The following is a 13,576-nucleotide window of genomic DNA, read 5'->3' on the forward strand; positions in this document are numbered from 1 at the left end:
TTTATGAGGATTTTCCTAAACTTAAGATGTCAGTAGTGGTTTTAGCTTCTACCCCCTGGTATCCTATTGCATTCAAAACAAAAACTCCTAGGTTGATTCAACCATGCATTTACTTACTCTGAGTATAGCACCTTACACTGTGCCCTTAGTGTTGAGCAAAAGAGTCCTGCATTTAACTTCATTTTCCACTGACTTACTGAAGTGATTTTCTTAAAAGTGTGTCACTCCTTCATCTTTAATAAATTCCAGGGGCTCCTTTTTCCCTCCTCAGAGAAATTATTTAAACGAGTACTTTCTTTTATAAATTAAATATGATTTCTTCTGTGATAAAAAAAGATTATACCTTCCACTTCTCTCTTCATCCCCATATTCTAACTTTTGTGAGTTGGATTTTTACAGGATTTCCTGTTAGAAGTCCTCGAGGAGCCAGATGGATATTGGCTAGTTAAACTTTCTCTGATGTGTCTTCCCTGTGTGCTTCATATAGCAGAGATAAAATTATTGCTATGTTAGAACTAGCTTAGGCAAGTTATTTAATCCCTGTTTGCCTCAACTGTAAAGAAAAGAGGAGAATACCTCCTGTTCTCCCCAAGTTTATTGTGAGAAACAATATTTGTAAGGTGTGCCTGCCTATATGGTAAGTGCTATAAAAATGCTAGCTGTTGCTGCTACTACTACTAAAGATGATAATTCTCTCTTTTTTCCTTTTCAGCAATTATTGCAAATATTCCCATGACATTCATTCAGAAAAGAACATCAAAATCCTGAAAAAGCATGATATTTCTGTACTTTCCAAAAATGAGTTGGCTGTTCTCCTCCTCCAGAGTGACCCCTTTTTCCTTCCAGATGTAAGTCTTACTTTTTTAGCACCAAATGTGACCAGACATTATCTTGTAGAAATGCTGGGAGTTGTTTCAAGGAAGGCATTGTTTAGAAGGAAAAAGTAAATTAATGTGGCATCCCTCCTCCAAAAATTCATCTCAAAGGTGCTGGAGCAAGACACGATAGTCAAGGATCCCTGGTTTTAATTTAGTTCCTTTGGAAGGGTTCTCTTGGTTATGAGCGTGGAACTCCCAACCCTTCTTACCCCAAGCCTGATAAAGGAGTTCACTTACTTTGAGGATATAATAGGAATGGTTTTCCTCAGTTATAATCCTGGAAGACTTCTCTTTTACCCTGGCCTTTTATATGGGAAGGCTTATTTAAGACAGGAAGAATCAGCAGCTTTTAAAATTTTCTCCTAGGAAAGGAATTGACAAAGACATGATAGAAAAGGAGGGAATGGCTGAAGAAGATAGTGAACAAAGCAGCTCAATTGAAATAAAGAAAATTGATAGAACGAATGATGTCCAATTAGAAGAAAAAGAGTGAGTGGGAATGATAAAAGACTTTGAAGGCAATGATTACAAATTAGGTTATGATTTAGTGAGCTTTTTTTAAAAAAAAGCATAATTTGCAAAGCATTTTATTTTTAAGTTAGTTTTTTAAATGAACAAAAACCAGTTTTCTCTTCCTTGTACCCTTACTCTCCCATTGGGGAAATTTGACTTTTGTCTTGACAGTGGACTTCAATGACTAGAAGAGAGAGTGAGGCTGATGATTTTTTGCAGCTCTGCTTCACCCAAGTTCAATTTTTGTGCAAATGAAGATATCATCCCACAATGTCATTGGTCTTCTTCATGAATAAAGGACCCAATGATCACAGTGACTGGAGGGAAAAAAAAAATCCTTATAACATATATGTAGTCAAGCAAAATAACTTTTTCAAAATTGGCTATGTACCAAAAAAAAAAAAAAAAAAAAAGATGTCTTATTCTCCTCCCTCAGGTCTCCAACCCCTCTGTCATGAAATGGGTCACATGCCATCTATATTGATCCTTGGACACTTCAGTTGATTTTTGCACTGATGAGAGTTTTTAATAAGGTTGTAAGCATTTTTAACCATTGTATGACAAGACATTGATAAGCTCATCAAAAGAACCTGGCTTCTTAAGTTTTAATTTATTCTTAAAAATTGCTTTTTTCCTCTTATTAGGATTTAGATGTTCCTGTCAACCTCTGACACTTACACAAAAATTTCAGTGTATTTTGACTAGGGTGGTGGGATGAAAAATGCATTAGCCGTGTTTGTGGCAGAGTAAGTGGGATGAAGCTTGTGGTAAAGTATTCTTGACTATTCTCCTCTTTGATCAGCACTTAAGTCGCTCAGGTGCCAAGGATATTTTAAACTACACCCCTGCCCCACACACTTGAGTTAGTTGGAAACTTTGCCTGGGTTTACAGATGGGTGGGAAATACCTCATATTCTGAGGTTCCTCATCTTTTCAAAGATCCCAGAACTTTTCTCTGGTAGTGATTTGAGATAATTAGATTATTGTCCTGCTCAGTCTTCAAGCTCAAGATTTAACATACTCCTCCATGAAAACTGATATTCTGATGTAAGGGAAAGAGTGTTGGGTTAAGAAACAGATGACTTGACTTTGCCGTTCCCTATCTCTTTAGGGTGACTTTAGATAAATTATATTACTTTCCAGTTGCCTCTTTTTCTCCCTCTGTAAAATGAGATTAGTGACATCTCACTTTTTTTTTTTTTGGTGGTTATAAAATCAAAAAGATGATGGATATAAATGCCAGATTACTTTTTGTCTGTGCTGGCCAGACTAAATTTCCTGAAGACAAGGACTATGTTCAGTTTTTCTCCCAAGCATCTAGCACAGGGTCAGGACATAGTAGGCACTTAATAAATGCTCCTTGACAGATTTATATAACTTTTAAGTTTATTAAGCGCTTTTCTCCCAATATCCTGTAAGGATTGTAGTGCATAATATCATTACCTGTGTTATAAATTTGAAGACTTCCGAGGCTCAGAAATAAATTGCCCCAAGGCACATAGCAACTTAGTGCCAGAGTCAAGATTTGAAGGTCGGTCTTTCCCTATTCCAATTCAAATATCCAAATACTCTACCAGCTGCCTTTCTACTTGCTAATTTCAGTGTAGTCTGTTCTTTAGAAGATTACATTTTACCTCTTACTTAACCATACTCTATTGGTTTTTCTCCTCTCTCTACTTTCCCTTATGTAACCCCATTCTTCATCTGCACCATGACCTCCCATCCTTTGACCCCTCAGTTCCTTCCCAAGTTGTCTCCCCTGTACTCCTTCCTCTTTTCCCCATCTTGACTCCTTGGTGAACCAGTTCACCTCTACACTGTCCTACTCTCTTGAATCCCCAGTCCCCTTATCATATTGCCAGTTATGTATCAAGCCTTCACCTTGACCACTCCCACCATTCACTGCCTTCTTACTTGCTGCTGAGTGAAGCAGTTGTGATAGATCTGCTACAGATTTTATTTTACACAACCTCAACTGGACCCTTATTGCTCCATTTTTGCTATTTTATTGCTTATTTTATAATTCTACTTATTAACTTATTATCCCACTCCAATTTTTTTCTTCCCTCTTCAGATCTTCCATGGTTTCCCTTTCCCTTAACCTCTTAGCTGAGAACCTTGTCTCATGAATCCAAGAAAAAAATGGAGGTTATTTGCTGTGCAATTTTTCTTCTCATCTCCTATTACTCCGAAGCCTTCTGCCCCTATCTCTTCCTATACCCTATTTCCCATGATGAAGCCTTATTCCTACCCCAATCCCTCTACTTCAAGTGTTCCATTTCCTCCAAAATCTGTTTTCCCAACTCTTTCACTTATTTTCAATCCCTTCCTCTCTCCCAGCTCCTTTCCTACTGCCTACAAATATGCCAGGGTCCCCCCTCCCATGCTGAAAAACTTACTGGGCCCTTCCATTCTTGCTAATTATCTCCTATGTCTCTTCTGCCCTTTGTAGCTAAACTCTTACAAAAGAGATCTTACAAAAGATCTCTCTACCTTTTTTCCTCCTACTTTCTTCTAAAACCTGGCTTCCTACCTTATTTATCATCCCATTGAAACTGTTCTCTCCAAAATACTAATGGTCTCAGTTACCAGATCCAGTGGCCTTTTCTCAATCCTCATTCACCTTGACCCTCCGCAATACTCCTGGCCACCCTTGACCCTTTGATACTCTCTTCTCTCTTGTTTTTTTCAGGACCCTGCTATATCTTGCTCTCCTCTTACTTAGGGGACCTATTTTTCTCTGTCTCCTTTGTGTAGATAGATGTCTCACCTCCTTCTCTATGACTTCACTTGGGGATCACATCAGATTCATGGATTTAAATACCTTCTCTACACTGCCAATTCTCCTCTCTCTGCTGCCCCAATCTCTTGGGAAACCTCTAATCTTACATTTCCAGCTACCTTTCAGACATTTTGAATTGGCTATCCAATGACCATCTTAAACTCACTATCTCCCAAACAACCCTCCCTTCTCCTGCCTTCTGTATTACTGGCTAGGGCACTGCCCTCCTCCCAAGCTCAGTCATCCTGGATGCTTCAATTTCTCATTATCTCACCACCCCCGTCTTCCCCATCCAAGCTGTTATTAAGGCCTCTAGATTTCACCTTTGTAGCATCTCATAAATGAGCTTTCCTCTCTGACACTGCCATGCTCTAGTGCAGGCCCTCTTAGCCCACGACAGTCCTACTGCAGTAGCCTGGAGGTGGATTGGTGGGGCTCAAGACTCGCCCCCCCTCCAATCCTTCTACCAAGCCTGAAAGTCATTTTCCTAGAGTGTAGGTCTGATGTCACTCCCCGACAGTGACTTCTTATTCTCTCCAGGAGTAAATACAGAATGCTCTGACATTCAAAGCCCTTTATAACCAGCTCTTTCCTACTTTTCCAGTTTTCTTATATTTTCTGATACGTACCCTTTGATCCAGTGACCCTGGCTATTCCATGAACATGACAATCCCTGATTCCCCCCCTCTCCCCGCTTTTCCCTGAGGCAATTGGGGTTAAGTGACTTGCCCAGAGTCACACAGCAGAAATGTTAAGTATCTGAGGACAGATTTGAACTCAGGTCTTCCTGACTTCAGGGCTGGTGCTCTATCCACTGTATCACCTAGCTGCCCCCTGGCTCTGGGTTTTCTCTTTGGCTATCCCCCATGTCTAAAATGTTCTCCTCCCTCAATCCCAACTGCCAGTATCTGTCTTCCTTTAAGTCCCAACTAAAATACCATTTTTTATAGAAAGCCTTTCTCAACCCCTCTTAATTCTAGTGCCTTCCTTCTTAATTTCTGTTTATCCTCTATAGCTTTGCATATATTTATTTGCATTGGATTGTAAGCTTCTCTTTTGCCTCTCTTTTTATCCTCAGAGTTTAGCCCAGTGCCTTTCATATAATAGCTCCTTAATAAATGTTTATTGATGGATTGTTCCTTAAGTTCATTGTTAGTATTTCTTGGTCAGCCTTTGGCTGTTTTCCAAATAGCACTAATTCAGTAGGCTGTATGGAATGTTCTTTTGCCTTTCTCGGGTCCTTATTTTGCTTTATCCAATGCAGGAATCTTTGTGTATTTATACTTTGCTTCATAAAGATAAGGTGGATTATAGATTGCTACTTGATGAATTGTTTTCTCTCTGGTTATTCATTCCCATCATTGGTATCCTTCCTCTCTTCCCCAGATATGCAAATACTACAAGGGAGAAAACAGGAAAGACTCTTGCACTAACACAGAATGCATGAAACTGCACATCTGTGAGCACTTCATTGAAGGGAAATGCGGCTATGTGCACTGCAATCGGTCCCATGATTTGATGGATACAAAGGTCTTGGAACTCCTCAAAGAAGAAGGGCTGACCATCCCAGTAATTAGGAATATCCAGGACATCTGTGATCAGAAGCATATCAGGAGTAAAAAGCGTATTCCCAGGAGAAGAGGTGACTTTAATTAGCAGTTGGGATAAGGAGTGATAAATGGGCATGCTGATGTGGTCTTTACCCAATTTTAACAAATTAACATGTCAACATCTGCCTTGGTACATTTACATGATCCATACCTCAGCCCTGAAATGCCCTTCTCTCCATTCTTGCTAACTATTTCCTATGTCTCTTCTGCCCTTTGTAGCTAAACTCTTACAAAAGTAAGAGTGAATTTCTCTCTCTCAGCTTCCTTCTTTTCCTTCAAAGACCCAGATTAGGTACTTCCTTCTTCCTTGCCTCTGCTCCCAGGTGAAAATGCTCTCTGATACTCTTAAAGAGTACTCTGCCTAATTACTCCCTTGTCATTCCCCCTTAATTAACTGCGTCTGTCATGTTACAGTGGAAAAAAGCATTGAATCAGAGAGCTTGGATTTACATCCCTCCTGTGACATTTAACAAGCTCTGAGACCTTGGTCACTTAACTTTCCTAGGCCTCAGTCATCTCATCTGTAAAATGGGGAGGTTGGATTGGCTAGTCTATAAAGCCCCTCCCAGCTTTATTACCTCTATCTATCTGTCTATCTGTCTATCTAATCCTATGCTATATCTCTTCTCTCATCCCTCCCTCAAGGATAAGAACTAAAAAAGGGAAGGGACTGCTCTATTTTTGTCTCTGCATGCCTAGTGTTCATTGTTCATAACAGTGTTTGTCATGCTTCAGGCACATAGGAAACCTTTGTTGAATTGAATTAAATCCTCACAGTCTGGTGGACTGTCCCGTATGCACAGCTCACATGGACTTTCCTCACAGTAGCCTTGGGGGCTTCATCCCCATTCTTCCTGAGTTCTTGGAACATTTGGCATCAGGGTATTCACTAATTTTCTTCTTGTTTCTGCTCTCTCATCCTAAAGTGTCTGACCATTTGGTATCCTTGCTGCTTTATTGTCCATCATCCCCATTAATGAGGATTTGCCCCCAAGATTCTGTCTTAGACCCTCTTCTTTTTCTAGATTCTTTCTCTTGGTAACCTCACTAGTTCCCATAAGTATAGCCATCGATCCTCAGTATCTCCTTTGAATATCGCTCTTGCATCACCAACTGCTTATTGGATGTTTTGTGCTGGAAGTTCAGTCAACAGCCCAATTTTCTCCACAAACCCATCCTCCTCCCAAACTTCCCCGTTTCTGATGAAAGTACTCTGCCTTCTTCCAATACCCTCGTTTACTTTGTTATTTATTGGTCTTAGCTCCCTATTTCCCATTACCCCAAGCTTCCAAATCTATTGTCCCATTTTGTAATATCTGCCTATCATCTCTCCTCTCCAGTCCCTTCTCTTTACTTTCACACCTGTCACTGAAGCTCAGGCCTTCTGCATTATTTCCACTGCCTTTTTCATGGGTCTCCCTGTGTCAGATGTCACTCTTCCTCAGCTAACTCCAAGGAAGTTGCATCTTCAACATAATGTCTTACCTTTTCTGTTTAGCTTTTCAAGTCAGTCCCAACCTGGCCCTACTCATTTTTCCAGAACCTTGCCTTTTTTTTTTTTTTAAACAGTGATTTTTGGCTCAGTGAAACCAACCTTCTTTCCATTCCTCTAATATTGAACTCACATTTCTTCTCTCTATGTGCCTTTCTTTGCCTTTGCTGTCTTACATCCCTGGAATGGATTCCTTCCTCATCTGTAGGGTCAGGAACTCATCTACCTGAGTTCAAATACTTAATAGCTATGTGGTTCTTAGCCATTTAACCCTGTTTGCCTCCATAAAATGAGCTGGAGAAGAAAATGGCAAATCACTCTAGTGTCTTTGCGAACGGGAGTCAGACAAGACAGAAAAACTCCATTTTTCCCATAAGTTCTGTGTTTTTATTGCTCAGTTTTGCATAATGCAGCATTTTTTGGGAATATAAGTCACTGTGTAACAGAACTGACTGTGTGCATATACATATATGTATTATATATATGTATATACACACACACGTATGTTATACTTCTTGTCTCTCCTGTTAGAATACCATTTCCTTGAGTTTAAACTGTTTTGTTCATTATATTAGTAACTCCACACCTGGCACTTAGTAAATGTTTAATAAAGGCTTGTTGACTAATGATGGATTAATGGATTTGTACCCTCTTTTTTACAGAGGAGGGAAGTTCAGTTAAGTAGTTAGTTTGTAATCATGAAACTGCTAGTATTACAGTAAAATGCAAATCCAGGTCTTCTTTCTTTCATGTCACCTTGCCCCTCATACTCTGCATTTCTTCCTCATTCTTTTTGCATTTTTTCCTCATTCGTTCTCCCTTCCCCTTCTTCAGAACAGATTGGAAACCAGGATGAGGAAGAAGAAAGCAAAGATATTTCTCTCTGTATCATCATCTTCCCTTTCCATATTGCTTCCCTCTCCAAGTTCTGCCATTTCTGTCTTTCATCCCTAGTATGTTAAAGAGGAAGAGGAAAAGGAAAATCCTACCAGCTACTTAGCAGTCAGTATTTCTACCAGGTTCCCTTCTACCCAACTCATTATTTTAAGGTTTCTTTCTGCTCTTGCTCTTCATGTCCAAAAGGTCCTTCTTCATATCTCTATTATGAGCATCATTCCTCCACTCTACTTCCACCCCTTTATCCCCATGGTTTTCTCTAAACTCCTTTTTCTCTTCTCACTCTTTATTCCCCGAACCTTCCTAGCCTCAACTGGCCTCTCTTGTACAACACTGAGGTACAACAGAGCTGTTGAACTCAAACTCTAGTGGTTCCTGAGCAAGATTAAAATATAATTGGGGAGCATTTAACAAAATTACAGCACAGCTTACATTCATTTCTGGTCTAATATGTCAGTATGCAGCCTTAAGGGCTCTTCTGAGTTTGATACCATTGCTATCCAGAATTCTTTATTTTCTTCTTTTATTGACTTCTTATCCCATTTCCTACAGTTGTTATTATAAACCTCTTATCCCTCCAAAGACCCAGTTTCTGATCTAATCCTATTATTCTGGCTTCTTCTCCTACCAAGAGTTTGGGGCCATCTGATGTGAACTTCACCTTCTCCCTTTCTCATCTTAAGATTTTTCCATGTCTTTTCCCACCCCTTCCTGTCTCCAAGAGTCAAGTAGGTCAAAATGAACTCCTTCACTTGTGCCTCTGATTTATTCCCCTCACTTATCTTTCAGGACTTCGCCCAATTGACCCTTTTCTGTTTGCTGCTTCTTCTCTTTTTCTCTCATTTTTAAAAATGAGGATCTGCACATATGATTTCATTGATGTAGAGAACTCCCAAATTGAAAATTCCCTCTAGTGATGGAAATCAACATCTTATCTATAACTTATACTCAAGGATATTTTGAAATTAAGTGACTTGTTTTTGGTCACATAGTTAATAGGTATTGAGAAGCAGGACATGAACCCTGGTTTTTATTTTTGTTTTTGTTGTGATTCTATGGCCAACTCTTTGTTGCACATTGGTGCATGTAATTTTGACAGGATTTGTATTTGAAAAAGGTAAAAGGTAAGATTTTAGACAGGAGTTTGATATAGTTGAAAGAACTCTGATTTTGGGGGGTCAGAGGACCTTGATTTATATCTTGGTTTGGACAAGGCCCTTACCTACTTCGGGCGTCAGTTTCCTCATCTTTAAAATGAAAAAATTGGACTAGATGATCTCTAAAGTCTTTGTAGCTATACAACTACAATTCCTATGCATTGTACTCATTTTTTGTATTCTGGTTTTTATTTTGCTCTTCATCTCCCCTCCCGATTCCCTCATTCTTTTTTACTCAGATAAGTCAGACCAAAGAAATGCAAGACATAGAAGCCAAAGCAGAAATCGTTATTTTTTTGGGACGCAAGAATTGCCAACATCTCCTTCTGCCTCTGTTGAAACTCTCCACATTCCAGAACCAGATAAAATGAGCCCAGCACCATTGCCCTCCTCTGAAGGCAAAGTGAATGAGAGGGGAGCCCCTGAGAATAACAGTTCTTTGAGGCAAGATGCTGTCCAGTCAGTTTCAGCATCAACTAAGACTGTCAGCATCCAACAAGCGAGCCAACTTGGAACAAACTTGAGCCGCAGAGAAGGCCAGTATGGTACCCAGGATGGTACCCAACGCGCTGCCTCCACCTCTACACCTGGTCCGGCTGCACCTGGTCCGGCCGCACCTGGTCCGGCCGCACCTGGTCCGGCCACACCTGGTCCGGCCGCACCTGCAGAGGATAGCCACCATTTCAGAAGAGTAAAGGTGTTGTTTGGGAATGATGCTGACTCCCGCTCTGATCCAGCTCCTCAGACTACTAGAAAAAGTGAATCCACATCCTCTTCTAACTCTACAAGTGCAGGAAATGACTGTGAAGGTCAGAAGGCCCATCCTTCACTCACTCCCAATAAAACTGTTGATATGTGGGACAAGAAAAGCAGTGCTGTGGTGTTTTCAAAATACAAGCCCTCAACTAATGTAAAAAAACAGGAATTTCCATCTAAGAGGCAAGACAATCAGTCCACACTGGTGAATGCCCAATTGGCTAAGACGGCAACATTGAAAGAACAGAAAACCCCAGCTGCAAATAACCTAGTCACTAGTGACCATCATGATATGAGATTAGAAACGTTGCATGAAAAGATGCAGCGATGGGAATCGTCAGCGCATAAAGTGGATGCCACGACTCAGAACTTGGAAAGGATTTATAGAAATGACAAAGAAGAGCCTCAGAAGGGCCAAGTCTGTCCCAGGGACAAAGCAGCAGTAGCCCACGTACGACCCAAAACGCCATCTGCAAGTGACGTCCCCCAAAGCGGAATTAAGAAGGATGGTTTAGCCCAGTCTTCTTTACCAACAGGTAAGGTGAATGCGGGACCTCCAAATCTGTCCAAATAGGGATCACAGAAACTAACCTATTATACCTAGAATCCAGGGTTATAGAGTGGCAGTGGTCGCAGATCACTTTCCGTGGTGGGGTTATACTGTCAGGGAACTTGGAGATTTAAAGTGAGTAGTAAAGAAAAATAATTTGAATGGGTTGTTGGTAGAGTTGTGAAATGATCCAACCATTCTGGAGAGCAATTTGGAACTATGCCCAAAGGGCTATCCATACCCTTTGATTTAGCAGTCTCACTTCTGGGTATCTCAAAGAGATCATAAAAGAGAGGAAACGGACCCACATGTGCAAAAATGTCTGTAGCAGCTCTTTTTTGTAGTGGCAGGAACTGGAAATTGATGCCCATCTGTCCATCAATGATGGATGCCCATCAGTGGGGGAATGGTTGAATAAGGTATGGTATGATGCAAGTAATGAAATGTTATTGTTTTACAAGAAATGACGAGCAGGCTGATTTCAGAAACGCCTGGAAAGATTTACATGAATTGATACTAAGTGAAGGAAGCAGAACCAAGAGAATAACAAAATTTTGTGACTATCAGCTGTGATGAACTTGACTCTTTTTAATAACAAGGTGTTCAAAGCAATTCTAATAGACTGGTGATAAAGAGGGCCATCTGCATATATATATAGAGAGAGAAAGAACTGTGGATACTGTATGTGGATCAAAGCATAATATTTTTACCTTTTATTACTGTTGTTTGCTTGTTTTTTCTCTGCTTTTGATCAGATTTTTCTTGCTCAGCACAACAAATATGGAAGGAAATATGTTTAGAAGTTTTAATCTATATTGAATTGCTTGATGTCTTGGGGAGGGGGAAGAAAGAGAGAGAAGAAAAAAAATTTGCAACACCAGTCTTTGCAAAGGGGAATGTTGATGTATACTTATATTGTATTTAATTTATACTTTAACATATTTAGCATGTATTGGTCAACCTGCCATCTTGGGGAGGGAGTGGGGGGGAGGAGGGGAAAAATTGGAGCAAAAGGTTTGGCACTTGTCAGTGCTGTAAAATTACCCATGCATATAACTTGTAAATAAAAAGATATATATATGTATATACATATATATATATATAAAGGTGAATGTTGAAAAGTATCTTTGCATATATTTGAAAAATAATTTTTTAAAAGAATAATAATTTAGAAATTAAACTCTCAATTCCATTGGTATAATGAACTTCTAATGAGGAAGCTCTTTTGACAAGATAGATCATACATAAATTTACAAATGTATTTATATACAGATATATTCATAATGTATAGTTATCTTTCTTAATCTTCACAGTGAGTGACCCTGTAAGGTAATCATGACAGATATAATTTCTCTCATTTTAGAGCTATGATGTGATAAATGTAGTAAGAAATGGTGCTGAGACCCTATCTTACTTGTTGTATATTTTATGGTTGCCTAGATTATTGCCTACACAGTTGAGAATTTAAGTGACTTGCCTGAACTTGGGGTGCTAGGATACGTGTCTAAGTCTCTGGTAGTGACCTGACTTCAAGACTAACTCTATCCATTTCATTATCATTATTATTATTATCTTTGTATCACATATTGAATTTCGTAAATCATTTTATGTGCCTGATGTCCCAAAATACTTAATGCAATTTTAAGCTATTAAAGCTGCAACTTTGTTTACTGTTTTGTTTGAGCCATACAATTAGTCTATGAGAGAGGTATGCTAGGTGCTATTATACTCATTCTAATAATGGAGGCTCAAGAGAGTTTAGGTGGTCACCCTGCTTATAGTAAATTTCAGTCAGAGTTTCATCAATCATAGATTTTAGAGCTAGAAGGGATTTTGTGGAGTTTATAGTCCCCCTAGTTTTACAAATGAGGAAATTAAGCCCTCAGAAAATTAAATGCCTTTCTTTCAGTCACATATATTAGGATTTGAATGCAGACCTCTCCTTTTGGCCAAATCCAGCACTTCTTGAGCTATTGTGTAGCAAAAGAGGGCATTACACAATTAGGAAAGTGGATAGAACTATCTCCCCAAAACTCTTGAAAATGAAAAAAAAAAAGTTAGAAATAGAATCTTTATTAGGACTGTAGTTAGCACTATGACACTATGAAAAGAGGAAGGAAGAAAAGGATTGAGATCAAATGTCAATAAAGAACAACTTTGTGGTTATTTCTTGGGGGAGACAGAAAGCAGAAATCTAAGCAACAGATTCAGTAAGAAAATGTGTAATTTTCATTGTTTCCTGGCAGCATCTCTACTGTTTCCATAGCTCTGAAATGGGGGAAATCATATCTCCTACAGTCATCTTGTAGGTTGTTGTGAAGATTAAAGGAGATAAATGTAAATTAGATAAGTGTATTTATGTATATATTTATATGCTTTGAAAAATCTGTGAAGTCCTAAATAAATTATTTAAGGCGTTACTAATGAAGACTTGTGGTCATCTTAAATGTAGCCAAAATAAAGCTTATGATCAGAGCTTACATTTTCATTATCCCTAGTAACACAAGTTTCCCTCCATCTCTATAATAGCCTCAGACCTCAAAAAAACTGCGGCTTTCTTGAGGAAACAAGTTATCCAGATGCAGGACTCGATTGGCAGCCCAACGGGCTCTGTTTCTGCCTCTCCTTCTAGCCAGACTCTGGCCACCTTGGGCATCAACAGAAGCAGAGCTGTATCTCCTTCCAAAAGTACAAATGCAGAGGGTAAGTAGAGAAGTCCAGAATGGCTGTTCTTTATCTGCTTCACCTACAGAAGACTGGATGAGAGCTGTACATAATCTTGAACTGGAGTTTCTTAATTTTACCGTTGTAGTTATTGTTTTAGGTCTGTAATTTTATCTATGTAAGAAACTTTCAGCTGCTGAAATAGCATCTCAATGTGAATCAGTACCCTACAGTTGATAGTTTCAGAGCTAGATCAAGTCTTTCCATCTTATCCAAG

At 39.3% G+C, this 13,576-nt stretch overlaps 1 protein-coding gene across 2 annotated transcripts in view; it reads left to right on the plus strand.

Annotated features, from left to right (window-relative positions):
- Positions 1–13,576, plus strand: part of ZC3HAV1 (zinc finger CCCH-type containing, antiviral 1) — a 95,141-nt gene that overhangs the window by 35,967 nt on the left and 45,598 nt on the right. For both annotated transcript variants that reach the window (XM_052001481.1, XM_052001480.1), the window contains exons 2-5: positions 713–848; positions 5,560–5,815; positions 9,569–10,621; positions 13,165–13,338. In XM_052001481.1, the coding sequence (XP_051857441.1) occupies positions 713–848; positions 5,560–5,815; positions 9,569–10,621; positions 13,165–13,338 (1,619 nt within the window). The remainder of the gene's footprint in view (positions 1–712; positions 849–5,559; positions 5,816–9,568; positions 10,622–13,164; positions 13,339–13,576) is intronic.

Source organism: Antechinus flavipes, chromosome 5 (genome assembly GCF_016432865.1).
Source record: "Antechinus flavipes isolate AdamAnt ecotype Samford, QLD, Australia chromosome 5, AdamAnt_v2, whole genome shotgun sequence".
NCBI lineage: Eukaryota > Metazoa > Chordata > Mammalia > Dasyuromorphia > Dasyuridae > Antechinus > Antechinus flavipes.